At 59.6% G+C, this 17,347-nt stretch overlaps 1 protein-coding gene across 2 annotated transcripts in view; it reads right to left on the bottom strand.

The window, feature by feature from the left end:
• Positions 1–1,042: 1,042 nt before the first annotated feature.
• Positions 1,043–17,347, bottom strand: part of C2CD2 (C2 calcium dependent domain containing 2) — a 49,157-nt gene continuing 32,852 nt past the window's right edge. For both annotated transcript variants that reach the window (XM_080826138.1, XM_080826139.1), the window contains 6 exons: positions 15,908–16,029; positions 15,243–15,414; positions 14,116–14,229; positions 11,998–12,125; positions 10,195–10,504; positions 1,043–3,128 (listed from right to left, as the gene is read on the bottom strand). In XM_080826138.1, coding sequence (XP_080682264.1) covers positions 2,866–3,128; positions 10,195–10,504; positions 11,998–12,125; positions 14,116–14,229; positions 15,243–15,414; positions 15,908–16,029 — 1,109 coding nt within the window. In that variant the 3' untranslated portion in view covers positions 1,043–2,865. The remainder of the gene's footprint in view (positions 3,129–10,194; positions 10,505–11,997; positions 12,126–14,115; positions 14,230–15,242; positions 15,415–15,907; positions 16,030–17,347) is intronic.

Raw genomic sequence — 17,347 nt, 5'->3', positions numbered from 1 at the left:
GTCCCTTTCTGCTCAAGAAGAAAACTCGCAACCGTCTTCCGTAGAGGCAGCCAGAAGGACCAATCAGGGGCCGCGACGGGCACCTAACTTGTGGCTGGTGGCCGGCGACCGGCCCCGGAGCTCTCAGGAGGCATCAAGGGCTGCTTTTAAACTTAAACATGGGAGTGGATTTACATAAAGTGCTCTGTTACACCGTTGTCTTCACAGTGGCTTCCGACGGGACAGTGAGATCGGCGCTTTTGCTACTGCTGCACTGTGAACACATGTGCATGCACGCGCGCGCGCACACACACACACTGCAGGCTCCCTCGCGTTCCTCTGCAAACATGGGGACATCCCTGAACACAGGGCAGTGCCCCAGCTCACGACCAACGTGAGCACCCGCTTCCAGACACAGACACGTTCCTGTTCGCGTGTGTGCGAAATCGCTCCGAAACATGAGTCTGCAAAAATACCATGAGCGAAACACGGAATCAGGAGCCCCTGCGCCACTAAAGCATAAGGAAAGGCAAGGGAATGAGGTGACTTATGGGTTGGTACGTTTAGCATTTGGTGTATAACCTTAATTGACGTGTAACCTTCCCATTTCCTTCCACGCAAATACCGACACCGCAAAAGCACAGGCCGGGCTAAACGGCCAAGAAAGCAGCATCCACGGTATCAACACGGCCCATTTTCCCACGGGGCTCTGTTCCCACCCCTTCCGTGCTCTCTCAGGTGTCCTGCGAGTTCAGGAAAGGCCCTCAGATGGAGAAAATGTGTGCGCGTCTCGAGGAGGAGCTCCTGGATCTTGCGTAGAGATACGACAGACACACGGAAACACGCATCTCCCTACCGCTCTCCACCTCTCACGCTGTGGTCCTGCGTCCCACGCGGAACAGACGCAGCCCACCTGTCGCTCACCCGGGACCCAGAAGAGGCCTCAAGTCACCGGGAAGTTGAGAAAACAAGAGCCTTTGGCAAAAGGATGAAAGTGAACAAATGCTCCTGGGGTCAGTCAGGAATGGGAATGCCTGAGACGGTTTTTTTTTTTTTTTTTTTTGAGCGCAAGAAAGTGCCAGCGTAAAACTCGGATACCGTCACGTTGGCTAAATTGAGCTGATCTGAACTTCAAAGTCAAACAAAAAACTGCTAAGAACTTCTGATCTGTGCCTGAAGTCTGACACATAACGTCCTCCAAGAATTCTTGACTATCCCAAGGGCGTCCTACCGCGGGAGGAAAGGCAGGGGTCCTTCCAGTAAGAACGAACAGAGTGACCGGATGTGTTCCAAAAAGACGAGTAGTGACCACCAGGCTGCGAGGACTGACTTGGTATGACGACACGGTGGAGTTCCCCGTGCCATTTCATGCCGACAAAAATCAGAATGTCCCCTATAAAAACTCATTTTACAGTCACCTGGTAACTTCCTGGGACACCGGAGGCTTTCTGAGTGTGCATTTCCAATAGTGTTCATGTGGTTTTATAATCTCGCTCTCAAGGAAAAGGAAGAAAGCTCCGTGATCTGGGTTTTCGGGAAGGTTTTGATTGGCAGTGGCTCTGTTACCTTAAGACGGGTTTAAGGATCAACAAAAGCACGTGTGGGGAGGAGCCCCCCCAGTTTCCTATCCCGGACAGAGGTCAGCCTTCACGACAGCCCTTGAAATCTTGCAGGAAGAAAGCGAATCTTGTTAAGCCATCCGATGTTTCGCAGGAACGACCACGGCCCTGACAAGCTCATCTCCTGGAAGTGGCCCCTTTGGACGGATGGGCCGGCGGCGCAGACACATGGACGGGCGGACAGACAAGGACCGTGGCTTGAGGGGTACGCAGGGACATGCACGCGGTAAGCCGCGTTTATCTTTTCTCTCCCCCACAGGAAACCAAAACAAGGACGAAAACGTGCGGCGCACCCTTCATGGCAGAATTCTGGAGAGCTCCCGAGAGGACTGGGACGCGACGTTGGGCCCGTTTGTTATGAAACTTCTACCCTGAAGACTCCTGAGACATACGACAGACAGCTTCCTCTCTTGTCCTACAAGTGCTCTGCTTCTGCCGTTGGCAGCGTTTGGGAAACTGGCCATGGATGGAAGAGAAACCGTGTGTGTGTGTGTGTGTGTGTGTGTGTGTGCGCGCGTGTGTGTGCGCACACGCGTGGTCGCCGTGGCGCTGGCTGTCACTGCTCCCAGCTTCCCTGGAGAGCCCCCTCCCCCCAGCACTTTTGACACTAGAGAGGGACACGTAAAACCACACAGGGATTGCCAGCTCCCTGCTTGCAAACGGGCTCAGAGTAAACACCAGGAGTGCTCGGCGTAAGGTGCGCAGAATTTAGTGTTTGCATATGGTTTCAAGTTCTATGGCTAATACCAAAGGCAACTGTCCTCTTCCTTTGTCATAGTGTCCCCGTTACCACCGTAATTTCACTGCGGACCCCAAGTCCTGCCTCTGTCCCACCTCTCCGTACTCAGGGCTGACTGCACCGTGATGCCGAGCCACCCGCAAGGACAGGTGACTCATCCATTTCATTCCCGGTGACAGCACAGGGGGACACCTCCTCTTTGGGACGTGGTCCTGGTGCAGACCCAAGGTACTACGTGTCCGAGCGTAGCAGCGGGGGTAAGACCGAGTCCCCGCACCTGCCCCATCTCCGTCCATCCCAGGACGTTCTTTAGTTCCTAACGTAAATCTTCTCGCATTTAACTTGCGCTCTTGGGCGGGAGCAGAGCTTTGGGTCTCCCTGGGCATCTGGTGGCAAATCGGAATTTGTCAGGCATCTCTGGGGGAAGCCTCCTGGCCAGGAACTGGGGGTTCCGTTCCCCTTTACCCCAGCCAGACCAGGCGGCCATCTGACAGTGTGCAGGCCCTCTCGCGCCGTCCTGGCGGGTGGTTAGGGGGGCCCGCGTCTTCCCGCGTCCTGGTGAGGCAGGGGCCCGGCCGCGGGGTCCGCCGGGGTCCCGTTCACGGCACCCTTGCTTCTGTGTCTGGAGAGCAGCTTCTTGTTCAGGATCCTGGAGAGTGTCGCCCCCTTCCTCCGGGCCCCCTCCGGCTGCTGCAGGAACACGAGGTCGTTGTGCGACTGGCTCATGCCGGGGTCTTTCTGTCGCTGTCGCCGGCGGAAGAACAGCTTTGCGCCTTTCCTTAAAATCCCTCCTGCAAGGGGGAAGCACAGGGGCCGGTCAGGTGGGCTGTGGCGGGAGCGCGGGGACTACTCGTCCAAGATGAAAGCAAACAAGGACATCTGAGCGGCCCTAGTAAGAGCGGCGTCTGACCTTGCCGTGCGGGTGCTCTAGCCACCCGGGAGAAGCTGCTGGAATCTGGCCTGGACCCAACCCCCGAGTTTTCAGATGGACAGACTCTGAGCCCAGAAGCCGTGAGCTGGACTGTCAGGTGCAACCCGGGGAGACCTCTCTCCCCCTGGCCTCCTAGTCAAGACTAATGGCGGTGGGCTGTCCCTCCCTCGGGTCCCCTGGCCCCCCGCCCCCAGAAAAGACAGCCCCGCCTGTGGAAACCCCAGCAGGGGTCAGAGCGCCTTTCCACCAGCCCAGAAGTCATCACACCCGCGTGTCGGTGCCGGCGGCTTTGGACAAGGCCGTCTGGCCGTCCAGGTGAGAGGCTCTACGGCTCTTTGGCAATTCGTTATTCTCGCGCTCGAGCCAACAAATACTTGAACGTTTGTTTGGGGGGACCCCGAGGGACACCTGCCGGCTCTTCCGCACGGAATGCGAGTGGACAGCGGTGGAATCGGGCCCAGCCCCGCGTGTGGACTTGAACAGTCAGCACATCCGAGCAGCCTGCCCGTGACTTCAAGAGGCCACTCGCGGGACCCGGCGCGAAGGACGGGCATCCCTTCCGCTCTGTCCAGGCTGGGCGCACCCCAGAGCTCCGGAGCCCCGAGGCAGAAGCCCAGTGTCACCTGGTCAAAGGTACTGAAAAGGTCTTTTTTTTTTTTCTCCATTTTCTCTTTGGAGATAAGCAAACAGCCTCTTTTACGCAGAATCCTGAGTATGTGTGTACAAGGATCTAATGGGGAGGGCTGTGTGCAGGGGTTTCCAGGACAGCGGGCAGGGCAGGCAGCACGAAGGGGACTACAGACGTGTCCGTGGCTCTCCCCTCGTCACAGGCCTGCTGTGCTACATCTGGGGGCCACGAGTGTCTGTTCCTGGAGCTGGTCCCATCCCCGTAAGAAGTGGCCTGTGTTCCAAAAAATCCCTAGCTGGGGGCTGTTACACCACCAGTCACTGGCACTGGCTGGATTTGACGCTGCAGCCCAGCTAGTGGGGCAGCGGCCCTGGTGCCGACTGGTTTATTCCCCAGCCTGTCGGATGCCCCAGGCACTGGGAGGGGCTCCAGCCTGACCGGTTACCTGGGGTCGCTCTGCAGGAACCTGCTTTAGGCTCAGCTTGGGGTCCCTGAAGGGCATATAAAGAAGGGGTCCCCCTGAAAGAGGAGAGGAAGGCGGGGAGTCCCAGCAGAGACAGAGGCAGTCCCAGAGGACCGCGTCTCCAGAGCCCACTCCAGGGGTCCCTGCACTGAAAGTTGGGTGGGGGGTCTGCAGCCAGGGGCTGGGTGTGAGCGCGGGTGCTGTTCTGGGTTGGATCATGTCCCTCTGGAATTCGTCGGTTGGGGTCCCGAGTACCCAGAGACAACAGAGGGGATTCATCAACAGTAAATCCGGGCGGGCGCTCCACTAACCGGATGTGTCGTTACTCAGAGAACTGTGGACGCGGGTGTGCCCACGGGGAGAGCGCCTACGGAGGCAGGGATGGGGGTGACGCTTCCACAAGCCAGGGGAGGGCAAGGACGCCAGTGGACACGAGAAACCTGGGGAGAGCACGGAGCAGAATCTCCGTCGTCGCCGGCAGGAGGCCCCTGGACTTCTGGCCTCCAGAGCCGGGACACCGTCCATTTCTGAGCACAAGGCTGTGTGCAGCGGGACAGACCGGCATCTGGCTGCTGGGAAGCATGGGTCTGCCCCAGATTCAGAGGAAAACCGGAGCACGGAGAGGGGCAGGAGGGGGCTGTGCTCATAGCTCTCTAGAAAGGGAATCTACACGTTTTTAAGCCATCACTTTAACTCTTTTAAATGAAATTGCACTTGGGGCGCCTGGGTGGCTCAGTCGGTTAAGCATCCGACTCCTGGTTTTGGCTCAGGTCATGATCTCGGGGTCAGGGGATTGAGCCCCGCATCGGGCTCTGTGCTAAGTCGGGGGAGCCTGCTTGGGATTCTCTCTCCCTCTGCCCGTCCCCGTGGACGCGCAGGCATGCTGACTTGCTCTAATAAAAAAAAACTTCAAGATTGAAACGACTAAAACTCAAATTCTTGCCATATTAAGATGAATTATCAGGGACTTCTAGGCTGCGAATAAAATCAGGACAGTGGGCAGACCCATGTGCTGTACTGACCGGAAACGCTCGTGCCCGCTGCGGTCTGTCCCACAAGCTAAGGTCTGCTCCCACGCGTCCCACGGGCCGGGCCTGTAACGCGCTGCCTGCCGCGCCTCCGTCCCCACACAGGCTCTCCGAGCAGGTCGGCAGTTTTGGTAAATCTGACTATTCCGTATTCGTACAAGAACCAGGTGACTTCCCATAACTTGACATGACTTGTCACGGCTTCTATGGGGACACAGCCGCCACCTCGGATGGAGGGATCGTGTGAAAGGAGGGGCTGAGGTTTGCAAATCTGTAGGCTGGAGGCCCGCTCCTGTCTCCCAGAGGCGTCTGAGGGGGATCTTATTCCTGGCAGTGATGTGCCAGACCCCGCCAGCAAGGGCCCCAGGGCAGAAAGCCTGTGTGCTCGTGCCTGGCTCCCCTCTGCGCGTGAGACCTGCTGTCTGAGCTGGCAGGGGACGGGTCCCACCCGGGGGACGGGGCGATCAGGTGTCTGGTGAAGGACACCTGTGTGGGCGGTCACCGGGGAGGCCCCCTGGGAGTGGGATGGGTCTCGGTCCTCGGAGCATCCCAGAGCAGGGCCCTGCACTCCAGCACGGACGTGGATGGGCTTTCTGGAGACTGTCAGTCTTGACGTGCTGGGAGCACGTGTAAGACCGGACGCAAATCCCTCCCAGACCCACAGCTTAATTCCTCAAATGTGAAGAACGACTAGCGTGAACAGAGGTCATGTCTTTATCCTTTCCAAATAAAAATCTTAAGATCTGTTTAAACTGGGGCACGAATCACAGGGACCTTTGGGGGAAGTAGAGCCAAAGGAACAAGGCCACGGAGGGGACACGGACCCCGCCGCTCCGTGGAGGTGTGGGGGGCAAGGACAGACGCGCCGGCACACACCCCGTCAGCTGGGAAGGGACAGGGAACGGAACGTCCTCAGCTCCCCGGGACCGAGCTGCTGTGTCCCCGGCATCTCCCCATCCAGCGTGCCTGGAGACTGAGTCCAGCGCTCATCTGTCCCGGAAGGGCACTCGGGAGAGGGGAGGTTAACCGTGCGTTCGGCTCTGCCGGACTAGAGCACATCACCCGGATGGCTTGGCTTTCATCCCAGCCTCTCGGCGCCTTGAGAGCCAACGCCCAGGGCTCCCTCGGGGAGAAGACGACGGTCTGTCCAGCCGGCCCGGCCCGCCCCGCAGATTTCAGACAGGCCCCAGGATGGCGTGAGCCGCTTCCCTGAAACGTAGCACCTGTGGTCCCGTCTGTCTAGAGAACTCTGGCTCAGACAGTAACTAACAGTTTGGAACGTCACCCTTGCCTCTGGGCCCCCCGAGTCTGTCACCTTTGCGGATGGGGACGTTCACAGGGCCTGAGCAGGAGGGGCTGGAGCGGTCCGGGTTTTACAGAGCGGAGTTGCAGACCGTCGCGGCCGCTCCAGCGGGCACGAGCGAGAATCAGATCTCGCCCGCCCAGACCTGAGCCTTCGAGGGTCCTTCGGGTAAAATCTGGAGAGGAGGTACGTGGAGTTTGAAACAAACAGCCCCAGCATCTTAAATGGGGGACAGAGGAGAAAGAAAGAAATCTTCCCCTGGTTCTAGCAAGGTTTAAAAAAAATCACAAATGGGCTAAAGAACAAACAAATAGGAAAAAAAAAAATAATTCCTCTAAATGGGAGCTTTAGGACAGCAAATAACTGCAAACTTACTCTCGTCGGCTCCACGGACCCTAACAGACGTGAACAGATCACCGGAGAATCCGTCTCAAAATCGGAGAGGTCGGAGGACAGTGACCAGAGTCACCGGGCACGTCATAGTTTGCTGCCCGCAAAACAGCTCTGCGAGTCAAGCCAAACCATAGACCGTCCGTTTAGAAAAGGGACCGCTTGTTAGAACCAGGGCCCGGCGAAGGCAAGCGGTGTGTGGGCACTCGGCCGGGCTTGAGGCGGGCTGTCCCCTGAGCCGGCGACAGCGCCCCGACCCCTGAGGCGAAGGAGCTACGCTAACGGGACCAGGGCACGTCCGAGGAGGAAGACGGGGAAACGAGCAGCCCGGGTAGGTCACGCTGCAAAGGGACAGGAAAGCAAGGGAAGGGGGAATCTGCTTCCTGCTCTTGCAAAATAGGCTTTTCTCACGGCAAGGCTGTACGCAGATTTAAAAAATAAATAAATAAATAACAATAAGACAAAAATAACTTACTGTGTAGGCAATTAATTCTGGTTGGCATAGCGATCCTCTTAAGTTAAAGGGAATGAGCGCAAGATGACGGGAAGGAAGAGGTCAGAGGTTAAAAGAAAAGTACACAGGAGCCAAACAAGGAGGACAGACAGTCCGGGGGTGCCGTGCCCGTGCGCATGTGACGTTACGGGGCAGGACATCTGGCCGGGCTTGGGGGCTGGGGGGGGTGGTTTTTTCACTCCTTAATATTTGTCAAAGTCTCCATCCATCTGTTTGCTCTTCCTTACGGTAAAGTCCACAGAACACGGACTCTCCCGTCTTAACCACCTCCAAGTCCACAGTCCCGTTCCACGCCTTCCCCTTGCCGTGCGACCACACAGACACTTGGTGACGCTAAAAAGAAGCCCAGATCTGGGGACTGGACTTCTGTGTTGGCTGCAGCCTCAGGAGAACGCGCGTGTCCAACCAGCGACATCGCAGGCTTCTCAACACGCCCGCCGTTCGGGGGACCTGCGGGAACTCCCGCTGGGACAGGGCGGCATGCGTGGTTCTCCGGCCGGAAAATGAGCTTCAGTTTAAAAAGGAGAGGACGCTCCCCACAGCCGCTCCCTCGGTCCCCAGGCAGGAAAGTGAAAACCCCCGGGTATGAGAACGAGTGGGCACCCATCACCCGCCATTACCTGCGGGTCTGACATCTCCTAGAGATGCAGGGTGCAGGTCTCCCTGAAAACCTTGGGATAGAAGCAAATTTGGAAACGCCGCCGAATATGTCCCTTTACGAATCTGCAGCGCCGGCGGAGTGGGCGACACCACCGTCGCCACCACATGCAGTGTGGCCCCCGGGCCCAGGCTCCGGGGAAGCGTCAAGCACACCTGTCAGCACCCAGGGCCCCCCAGAGTGCCCCTTTGGAGGGGTGCCCTCCCCCTGGCCAGGGACGGGGAAGGAGAAGCATGGCCACGGCACAGCCAGGATGGAAACCCACAGGAAAGAACTCTCTGGAAGGAAAAGCAGAGCGGAAGGAAGAAGCCACGGAGGAGGGAACGGGGCTCTCTGGATGGACTCGGGGTCAGCGAGGCGCGGCCTCTCAGTGAAGGCAGGAGGGCAGGTTGGAGGGTTGTTGGACTGCTGGCCGTTGGGAGAAGGAAGGGGGAGGAAGGGGCGCCCCACCCTGCACCTCGTCTTCCGCTCTGCCCAGCGCACACTGCTTCCTCGGGGCTGGGGGAGCTCCCTGGGGCGGTGCTGGCCCCCGGACCAGGCCGGTGGGGGGCGGGGGGGTGTGTGCCGCCCTGTGGACCCACAGCCGGGCCACCTTTCCCATAACCTGGGCTGCCCCTTCTGAACCGGGACAAGGGAGCCGCCAGAGGTCCACGCACAGGTCAGTCTGACTCGGGCCGTCAGGTGCACAGAGGCCCACGGTCTGATCTCTGTTGCGTGGCCTAGAGAGCCTGTCCTCTTCCTTCTCCTAACTTCCAGCGGGTCCCCGTTTGTGCCCTCTCCGCTTCAGCAAGGGTGTGGCTCACGCAGACCCCCCTGCAGAGTCCTCAACCTCAGCCCCAGGGACGTGGGCCGCCACGTGCCAGACCATCCTGTAGGCTGCGCGGCAGCACCCCAGCCCCCAGCTGTGGCCGGTGAAACGGTCTCAGGACACAGGTGTGTCCCCTGGGGGGGGGGGGGCGCAGGGGGCGCACGGTCACCGTGGCGGCAGGAAGGGAGGAGCAGAGCGAGGCAGCCGCAGAGCTGCTAACCAGGTTCCCCGGCCTCGGGAGTGACCGAGACGGCCTCCAGTCTGCGTTCTCGGGGGCCGGGAGGGGAGGGGCGCGGACTTCGTGCTGAGCGGCACCCACGAGGCCCAGCTGGGACCGGGCGCCTGCGTCTGTCTCCCGTCCTGTCTCTGCACTGGGATCGCCTTGTTCCTGCCTGGGAGTGCGCACAGCCTCGCGCAGAGGAGCCGAGGCCCAGGAGGTTTGAGCCTCCCTGAGCCTCCCACCCAGAACGGCCCTCGAGCCCCTGGACTGTCTCACTTCAGAAAGGGGCTCTAGGGGGACTGTCGTGCAAGAGCACAAGTCAACCACACACGGACAAAGTCTACAAATGCAAAGCTTCGATGTGGTGCTAACGGAGAACAACGGGTCATCCTCGGGACAGGATGACTGGTCACTACACACACGGCAAGTTGATCGCTTCCTTTCCTGGGGAACGTCTCTCCCCTCGGACCCCGGCAGGTCCGAGCACTGAGGTCGGGCCGGGTTTTAGTTGAAGGGATGAGCCTGAGGCACAGTGAGCAGAGGGGCCAGTCTGCACAGCCACAGAAGCCCGGGGTCTGCTGGCTTCGTGCCGAGTCGCTGGGTGACCCCCTCTAAACGTTCTGGAGGGTTCTACTCTGGGGGGGCGGGCAGAGTGCCGACAGAGGAAAGGGCGCCTTTAGGCATGACCAGAAAGTGCTGCCCTTGGGGCAGAGAGGGAAGGATGCTGAATATGCTGCCTGCCCACCGGCTCCAGGTGGGCGCACCCCTGCTTGCTGGGCCGGGGTGCCGAGGGCGGGCGGACTGGCAGTGGAGTGAGGGGAAGCCAGGGATGGGAACTGAGGATTAGCTTGGAGACGGGCAGGAGAGAAAAGCCAGTGGGTGGGCCGGTGGGCTGGGGGCGCGGGTGCGGGTACCTTTATGCTTCTTGGCAGTGCCCGGCTCTGAGACACTCAGGGAGCTCTCCGACAGCTCGTCCCCGTCGGGGTCCAGCGGGGCCTGGCTGCCCCACGCCGAGGCCTGGGACTCCTTGTCCAAGTCCCAGGAGTCTAGCTCGCCCTCCTGGGGCTCCAGGGCCGGTGGGGCTGGGGCGGAGGTCTCTTCCTGCAGCGGGGCGGAGGCAGCAGCCGCCCCCCCAGGGGTCGGGGTGTCCTCCTGGCGGGCACTGTCCATGGAGGCCGAGTAGTCCAGCATTAGGGCGGCGGCATTGTCCTGAGAGAGTGAGGTCTGTCCCAGGACAAAAGAAAGAAGTCAGCATGAGGGATGGTGGCGAGGACAGATGGAAGGAGCCGCGGGCTTGGAAGAGATGAAAAGCTCCGTGCAAAGGTCCTGAGGGTGATTCCAGAGTGCGAGAAGACACCAGCCCACAGCTCCCCCAGGAGGCATGGCCGGGTTTCCCAGGGACTGAAACGCAGCCACTGAGGGTTTCCCCTCGCCACAGAGGGTCTGCGAGGGGCACCTGAGGTCACAGGTGAGCGGTGTGGAGGAAGCAGCCTTCCCCAGCAGGGGGGCCCACGGGAGGGAGACACTTCCGCCCAAGTGGCCCGCAGCACACCCGGGAGGCGCAGGAAGCGGGCTGTCCCTTCGGTTGGTCTGTGAACACTTCTCACGGGAGTTTTTTCTCTGCACGCAGAACCCAATCGGCAGGCACACGGCGGCCTGAGAATTCTGTGTGACCTCCTGGTGCCGAAGACAGGTGTAGGTGCTACCCTAACCCTCGGGCCGGTGGGCTGGAGGCGGGGGAAGGTGACTGCAAGGGGCGGGGGCTCCCCAGGGCCGCCCGCTTCCTGACCACGGGCCACCGCACGTGGCTGGCGGAGTGCCCGCTGACTGAGGACGGGGCCATCTGAGCCTCCGTGAAGCCTCGTCTGTGCCGCGGGTTGGACACAACCCCTTACAGAGCCACAGTTCCTAGTGAGTCCGAGATACAGCCTCCGGGAACGCGAGAGGACGGGGTTCCGGACTCTGGGGGCCTGGGCAGCGGGGGAGCTGGCCCAGCTGGTACCTGGGCGCCAGGCAGAGGCCCTGCGTATAGTGGCAGAACCGGGAACTCGTGCTGGCACCTCCCATGACCCACCCTGGCATGAGCTGTAGACGGCCACGCTCTCCTACCCTCCAGGCACTGCCCTGCCCTCTGGGTTCGGAGCCTTCCTGCTCCCCTCCCCCACAATGACCCCATCTCCCAGCGACCCCTTCCTTGCCCGCAGTCCCCTTGCTCATTCGGAGATGCTGACCACGTGCACGGGACCCTCGCGTGGCCCCTGGCCCTGCAGGGCTGCCCCCTCTAGCGGCCCGGCCTGCGTGGGGCCCACGATGGACTCCAGCGTCGGCACGGGGAAGCGCACGCGCGGCGGCCAGGGGACATTTAAACCATCTGTCTCTGACTGCAAAAGCACACTCACAGCCAACACCTTCAGGGTTTTGGGGACATGTCAGCCTGCGAGAGGGTCACAGCTCTGTCCCCAGATGGGGGCCTCAGGCCAGTCTCTCTCTCTCTCAATAGCTTTTTTTCACACGATTCACCGGCCGCTCACCAACCAGAGCCCCCGGGGCCAGAGCCCGCCAGCTTCCCCACGACAGGGGGAGCGGCCTAAACACGGGTGACCCCCGGCGCCGGCCCTCGGCACGGAGCTGCCTGGACCACACCGGGAGCTCGGGCCACCTTCTGCACGGAGGGAGCCCGGCCACGGAGGGACGCAGGCGCCGGGCGCGAGCCGCACCTTGGAGACCCCTGATATGATGATGGTGCTCTTCTTCCGCGGGGACTTGACCTTCAGCTTCGAGGACTCGCTGAGCTGGCGGATGGCGACTTCAGCCACGGGGTCCGAGCCGTTCAGCACCAGCAGCTCTGCGGGAGGGAAGGCAGCCCTGAGCACGCGACGCTCCAGCCTGCGGCCCTGCGGGGCTGACGGAAATGGCCCCCAGGCAGGGCCCCCAGGTCTCCTCGGCAAAGGGCCGGAGAGCAAACGGGCTAAGCTCTGTGGACCTGCCCGGGCCGTGAGCACTCACGGCGGCCTCGGTCCCCTGCATCGGAGCCTGTGTGGACACCATCGCACGAGGTCGGGCTCCGAGGAGTTTACGAACAGGGCCAGGTCTGGCTCACAGACCCTCCTCGGCCTACAGCTCCTTCTGGATGGTTCCCTGCGCTCACTGCTGTGTACTCAGATCTCTGCCCTTCCTTGTGTGCCAGCCAGACCTCCCTACAGTTGATGGAGACAACGAAAGCAGGAAGACCCACCCACAAAAAACCTCCGACCTTTCAGAAGATTCTGAACTTTGGGAGGCAATGCAGTTACTCCTTCCCCTCCCGACCGCGGCTCAGCACATCGGGCTGTGAGCTCGTTCACAACGGCCACGGCTTTCCGTGGTCCGTACCCTGCAACACCTGTGGGAGGCCGGACACCTAGCAGGGGCTTGCGAAGGGCTCAGAGCACAGTGTTTCATGTCCCCATCCCCTCACCCTGTGAGGCGTGTGCCCCTGAGATGTGGAGGGATGTCAGGCAGCCTGGGGGGCAGCACGGCCAAGGTCCCCGACCCCCAGCTGGTGCCTGTCCGTCCCTTCCCTGGGGCAGCTCCTGCTCGGGCAGAGGCAAACACAAGGCCATCGGGGGGCTGGACGCTAGCAGGGGCGTCTCCCGTCTCAGCTTGGACTACAGACAACAGGTGCTCCGTTTCAGGGCCGACGTGGCCACACACTGCCTGACCACCGCGCAGCGCAAAGGGAGAGGCTCGCGAGGAGGGGGCTGGCGAGGACTCCCCAGGGGAGCACGGCACTGTCATTCCCAACACCTCACGCCAGGCCCGGTGGCTCGGAGCTGTCCTTCAAAGCCCTGTCCAGGTGCTGGGGGTGCGCGAGAGGGCTTCAGTGGCCCCAGGCGGCCCAGGGAGCGGATCTGGGGGCTGGCTCTGCTGCCCACGGAGCGGGAGAGAAACCCACGGTAGGAACGTCCGCCCTGTGCAGGGGAAGGGGTCCCTGCAGTCTGAGGCAGCGGGATGCTCCGCCAGGGGCAGAAGGGGCATTGGGGGTGGCCAGCCAGCGGAGGGACACGGCCTGCGTCTAGGGACTGCAGCTAGGGGAAGCCTGCGGTTTCCAGAGAACCGTGACCACCCCCATGGGACAGGCAGCGTCCGCTCCACCAGGCTGGGGGATCCGAAGCCGTCCTAAGACAGCACCCATCAGATGAGAGCTCCCTGGCCCCCCATCCTCTCTTCCTCCTCTCACCCTTGACCTTGGCAAGACCAGAAACAGGACTGAGAGGGTGGGGGGAGGTGAGCCGGAGAGAAGGAGCCCCCCTGCCCTCCCTCGACAGCAAGTCACCCCCGAGCAAAGGGGGCAAACGTAATCCCCAAGTTTAGATCGGGCTTTGACCTAAGGAGGCAGGAACTCCTCTCTCCAGAGACACTGAACGTGACCATAAAAATGGGCAATTTGCGAGCAGAGTTCTGGGGGCGACCACTCCTAACGAGCGGCTTCTCTGGGGCAATGGGAGAGAAAAACAAAGCCGCCGTTACGGTTACAACCCTGGGCCCTGCCTCTTGGATGTTAGTCATAGCACTGGCATACCTAGCAAGGGGGAAATCATGCTCAGAAATTTTATAACATGAGGCATAAACTGGGATTTTATGTTTATTTTGTGAAAGCATCTGCTAGAACTTAACACCACCCCTGGTCTCTGCCTGGCTTCCGTCCCCCCAACCTCCTCCCCCTTCCGCTCTTAATGCTCAAAACAGCGCCTCCCAAACTCCAAAAAGGAAATGCTGACCTGGGGGCACATGAGAAAGACAGGAGAGGAGCCTGGAAGGAGGGAGAAGGATGCGGTGAGCACGCGGCCCGTTACCTGTATCCGAAGAAGAGAAGGTCTTACTGACAGGAGCCCCGTGGCAGGAGATGGCTTGAACAGAGATGTCCTTCTCAATGACCTTCACCTTGACAGGCATCTTCAGGGGAGACTCTGCCAGCAGAAAATCCGGATCACAATGGCCCCAAAAGCCACCTGACCCTACAGTTCGCGGAAGGTGAAATCACACCTTTCACGGAACCCCAGCCGTTCAGATATTTTTAACCGTCTTTCATTGGGGGGGGGTGTGCAGGGGTGTATGAGGGGGCAAGTACCCAAAAGGATGCTGGGAACCTGGGTTTAAATAAAATTTCAGAAACTTTCATCAAAAATCAAAATCAAAATTAAGGGGCGCCTGGGTGGCTCAGTGGGTTAGAGCCTCTGCCTTCGGCTCAGGTCATGATCTCAGGGTCCTGGGATTGAGCCCCACAACGGGCTCTCTGCTTGGCAGGGAGCCTGCTTCCCCCTCTCTCTCTGCCTGCCTCTCTGCCTACTTGTGATCTCTGTCAAATAAATAAATAAAATCTTTAAAAAAAATTTTTTTTAAAAATCAAAATTAAAATCAGAAATTTTCATCAAAAGCCAGAATTTCACTCTCTGTTTCGTAGTCAAGAACAGCGGTGCCAGGAAACCGACTCTGGGAAGATCGTACGTTATCTATCTGGAAGCAGAAACTCGGTATAAATGAAAACAAAACAGGAAGCCCGTACACAGAGGTTGTCTCTGGGGCAGAGACTGGGGAGACGGGTGCAGAATTCGGCTGGATCAAAAGTGACTGCACCCCGGGCCCTTCTAGAAAACGGATTCTCCTCCTCCGAACTTGCACTGATCGCCTCCATGTAAGGTTTCAAGACAGCGGGCCTGCCGTCCCCGCGGGAGCGTGAGCGGGAAGTTCACTGAACTAGATCACGTCCCCGCACGGCCAGGTTCGGAGCTCGGCGTGCGCTCGAGCTGAACTTGCCTCGGCAGCGGCGCGTTTGACAACAGAGGAAGGTGACCGGCTGAGAAGCGGGAAGCTGGGAGTCTGTCCGTTTCCCTCCTTCCTGCACCACGAGACCGTCGGGGCCACACCTGCCCCGGCAGCCCGCGCTTCCGGCCACCTTGAGGCGCCCCCGGGCCGCACTCACCACAGCTCAGCGGGGACGCTCTCCCCGTGTCAAAGCGAGGCTTGGTTTTCACGGCGGTGACGGTGGTGACCACGGTCCCACAGGGCATCACCGTGCGGTCTTTTTCGACCTTTGTGGCAGGAGTAGGTGGCGGGGTCTTGGGTTTCACTTCACCGGGTTCTAGGTAAGAAAACTGCAGAGAAAGCCGGTTACGCGTTTGGTCCTGTGCCCACGCCGACCCCTGGGCACGCATGCTGCCCTCCCGTGCCGTAACCCCTGGCTTCGTCGGTCAGCCCCGCTTAGCACCACAGCCACCCGGCCGTCAGTCTGGGTTTCCCCAGAACCGACAGAGGGTGACAAGACCCCGGCTCAGACCCCGTCACGCAATGCCTGGCGATGGGCACTGAGGCTGGAGAACCCAGCGACATCGAAGGGCCCTTTCTGGGGTCAGGCCCATGGGACCCGGCATCGTGGAAAGCTCCCCATGCGGCAGACCGGTCAACACGACTGTGGGCACAGAGTGTCCCATTCGAGTCTAGAAATGCACGGGACGGAAGAGGAGCTCCTCTTAGGTGAGCATCCCGTTTGCCGCTGAAGAAAACGTAAGACGGACCGACAGGTAAAGATGGTCCTAATCTCAAGCGGGTCAACCTGGAGCTCGGCCGCAGCAGAGAATGACGTCGTACCTCCGCGGTGACCGAACCCAGCACCGAGCCGCCGCAGGAGCCGCCGGTCAGCGTGAAGCTCTGGGGCCCAGCCGGCTGCTTCTTGAACAAATCCAAAGGAATGGTCGTCATCGCCAATATGGCTAAAAAGATAGGAGACAAGTAAGGGTATGTTTCCACAGGGTTCCACGGGCGCAGGGGTCAGCGGGAACCACCACCGCAAACAAAACAGAGTCCCAGTGTGCACCCGGTCTGCACCAGCATCCTCCCGTTCCAGAACATTTCAGAACATTCTAGAACACCAGAGACAAAGAGAGGCGTTGGACATGCTCCAGACCACAGGGGGCTAAGAGACAGCAGACAGAAGGCAGTGTCTGATCCGGGGGAGCGGGGGTAACTGCTCTACGGGACGCGGGCCCAGCAGATGAAGGGGAACACGGGCGGCAGGTCGGGGAAACCGGTGCAGACGTATGAGAGAATGTCCTTATTCTTAGGAAATGCCCCAAAGAAAGAAGGGTGCAGGGCCTGATACCCTCGAACATTCACAGATTCACCCTCCAGCATGTGTGTCCTGCGTCTGGGCGTCTGCAGGCAAAATCAAAAGCCACCACCAAGTGTGAGCGCAGATAATAAAGCAAACGGGGCAAGATGTCAGAACTCCGGGAGTCTGGTAAAGGTTCTGCGGTAGTCCTTTGTTCTGTTTTTGGTTTTTGTTTTTAATGTGAAACTTCACAGATCCCATCCAGCTGTACAGCAGTGGATCCCCAAAGGAGCCAACAGCAGCAGTGCCTCGGGAATGGACGGGGGTCGGCTTCTCCCGGCAAGCGTCCGCCCACCCCGGGGTCAAACCACGCGCCCTGTCCTGGAATGTCAGAGGCACCTCTCGGATCTTATCCCAAGACAACAGAACCAAGGAAATTGGCTCAGAATTCTTACTAATGGGGGTGTGGGGGGAGGCGCCCGGGGTTGCTCCGTCAGGTAAACGGCCGACTCTTGATTTCAGCTCAGGTCACGGTCTCGGGGTCCTGGGGTGGGGCTCTGCACTCTGCAGGGGGTCTGCTTGAGATTCTCTCTCCCTCTCCCTCTGCCCCTTCCTCTTCCTCTAAAATAAATCTTTGAAAACTTAAAATCGTAAAAAAGAAAATTCTTGCTAATCAACAGAAATTTGAATTGCCTTTCCCTGTGTCTTTGTAACTTTGGGAGACAAGCCAATGGCTTGGTCTTTTAGCGGGATAAGCCATGGAAGGGCCCCCTCTCCTCATTTTGGTATGTTTATGGGCATTTTTAAAAACCTAATATATTCCCAAACTCCTGAGTTACACACATGCAAACATACAGGCCGTGTTCCCGTTCGTGATTTTACCTTTAACTGCTGCTTTCTTGTCTCTAAAGCATGTGTCCAGTGTAAGCTGCTGTGGCTTATTTTAGAAGGAAAAGCGAGTCGGGATCCATTGAGACAGA

The sequence above is a fragment of the Martes martes genome, assembly GCF_963455335.1.
Source record: "Martes martes genome assembly, chromosome: 1".
NCBI classification, from domain to species: Eukaryota; Metazoa; Chordata; class Mammalia; order Carnivora; family Mustelidae; genus Martes; species Martes martes.
The sequence above is the reverse complement of the archived record's forward strand: the minus strand, read 5'-3'. Positions and strand labels throughout refer to the sequence as shown.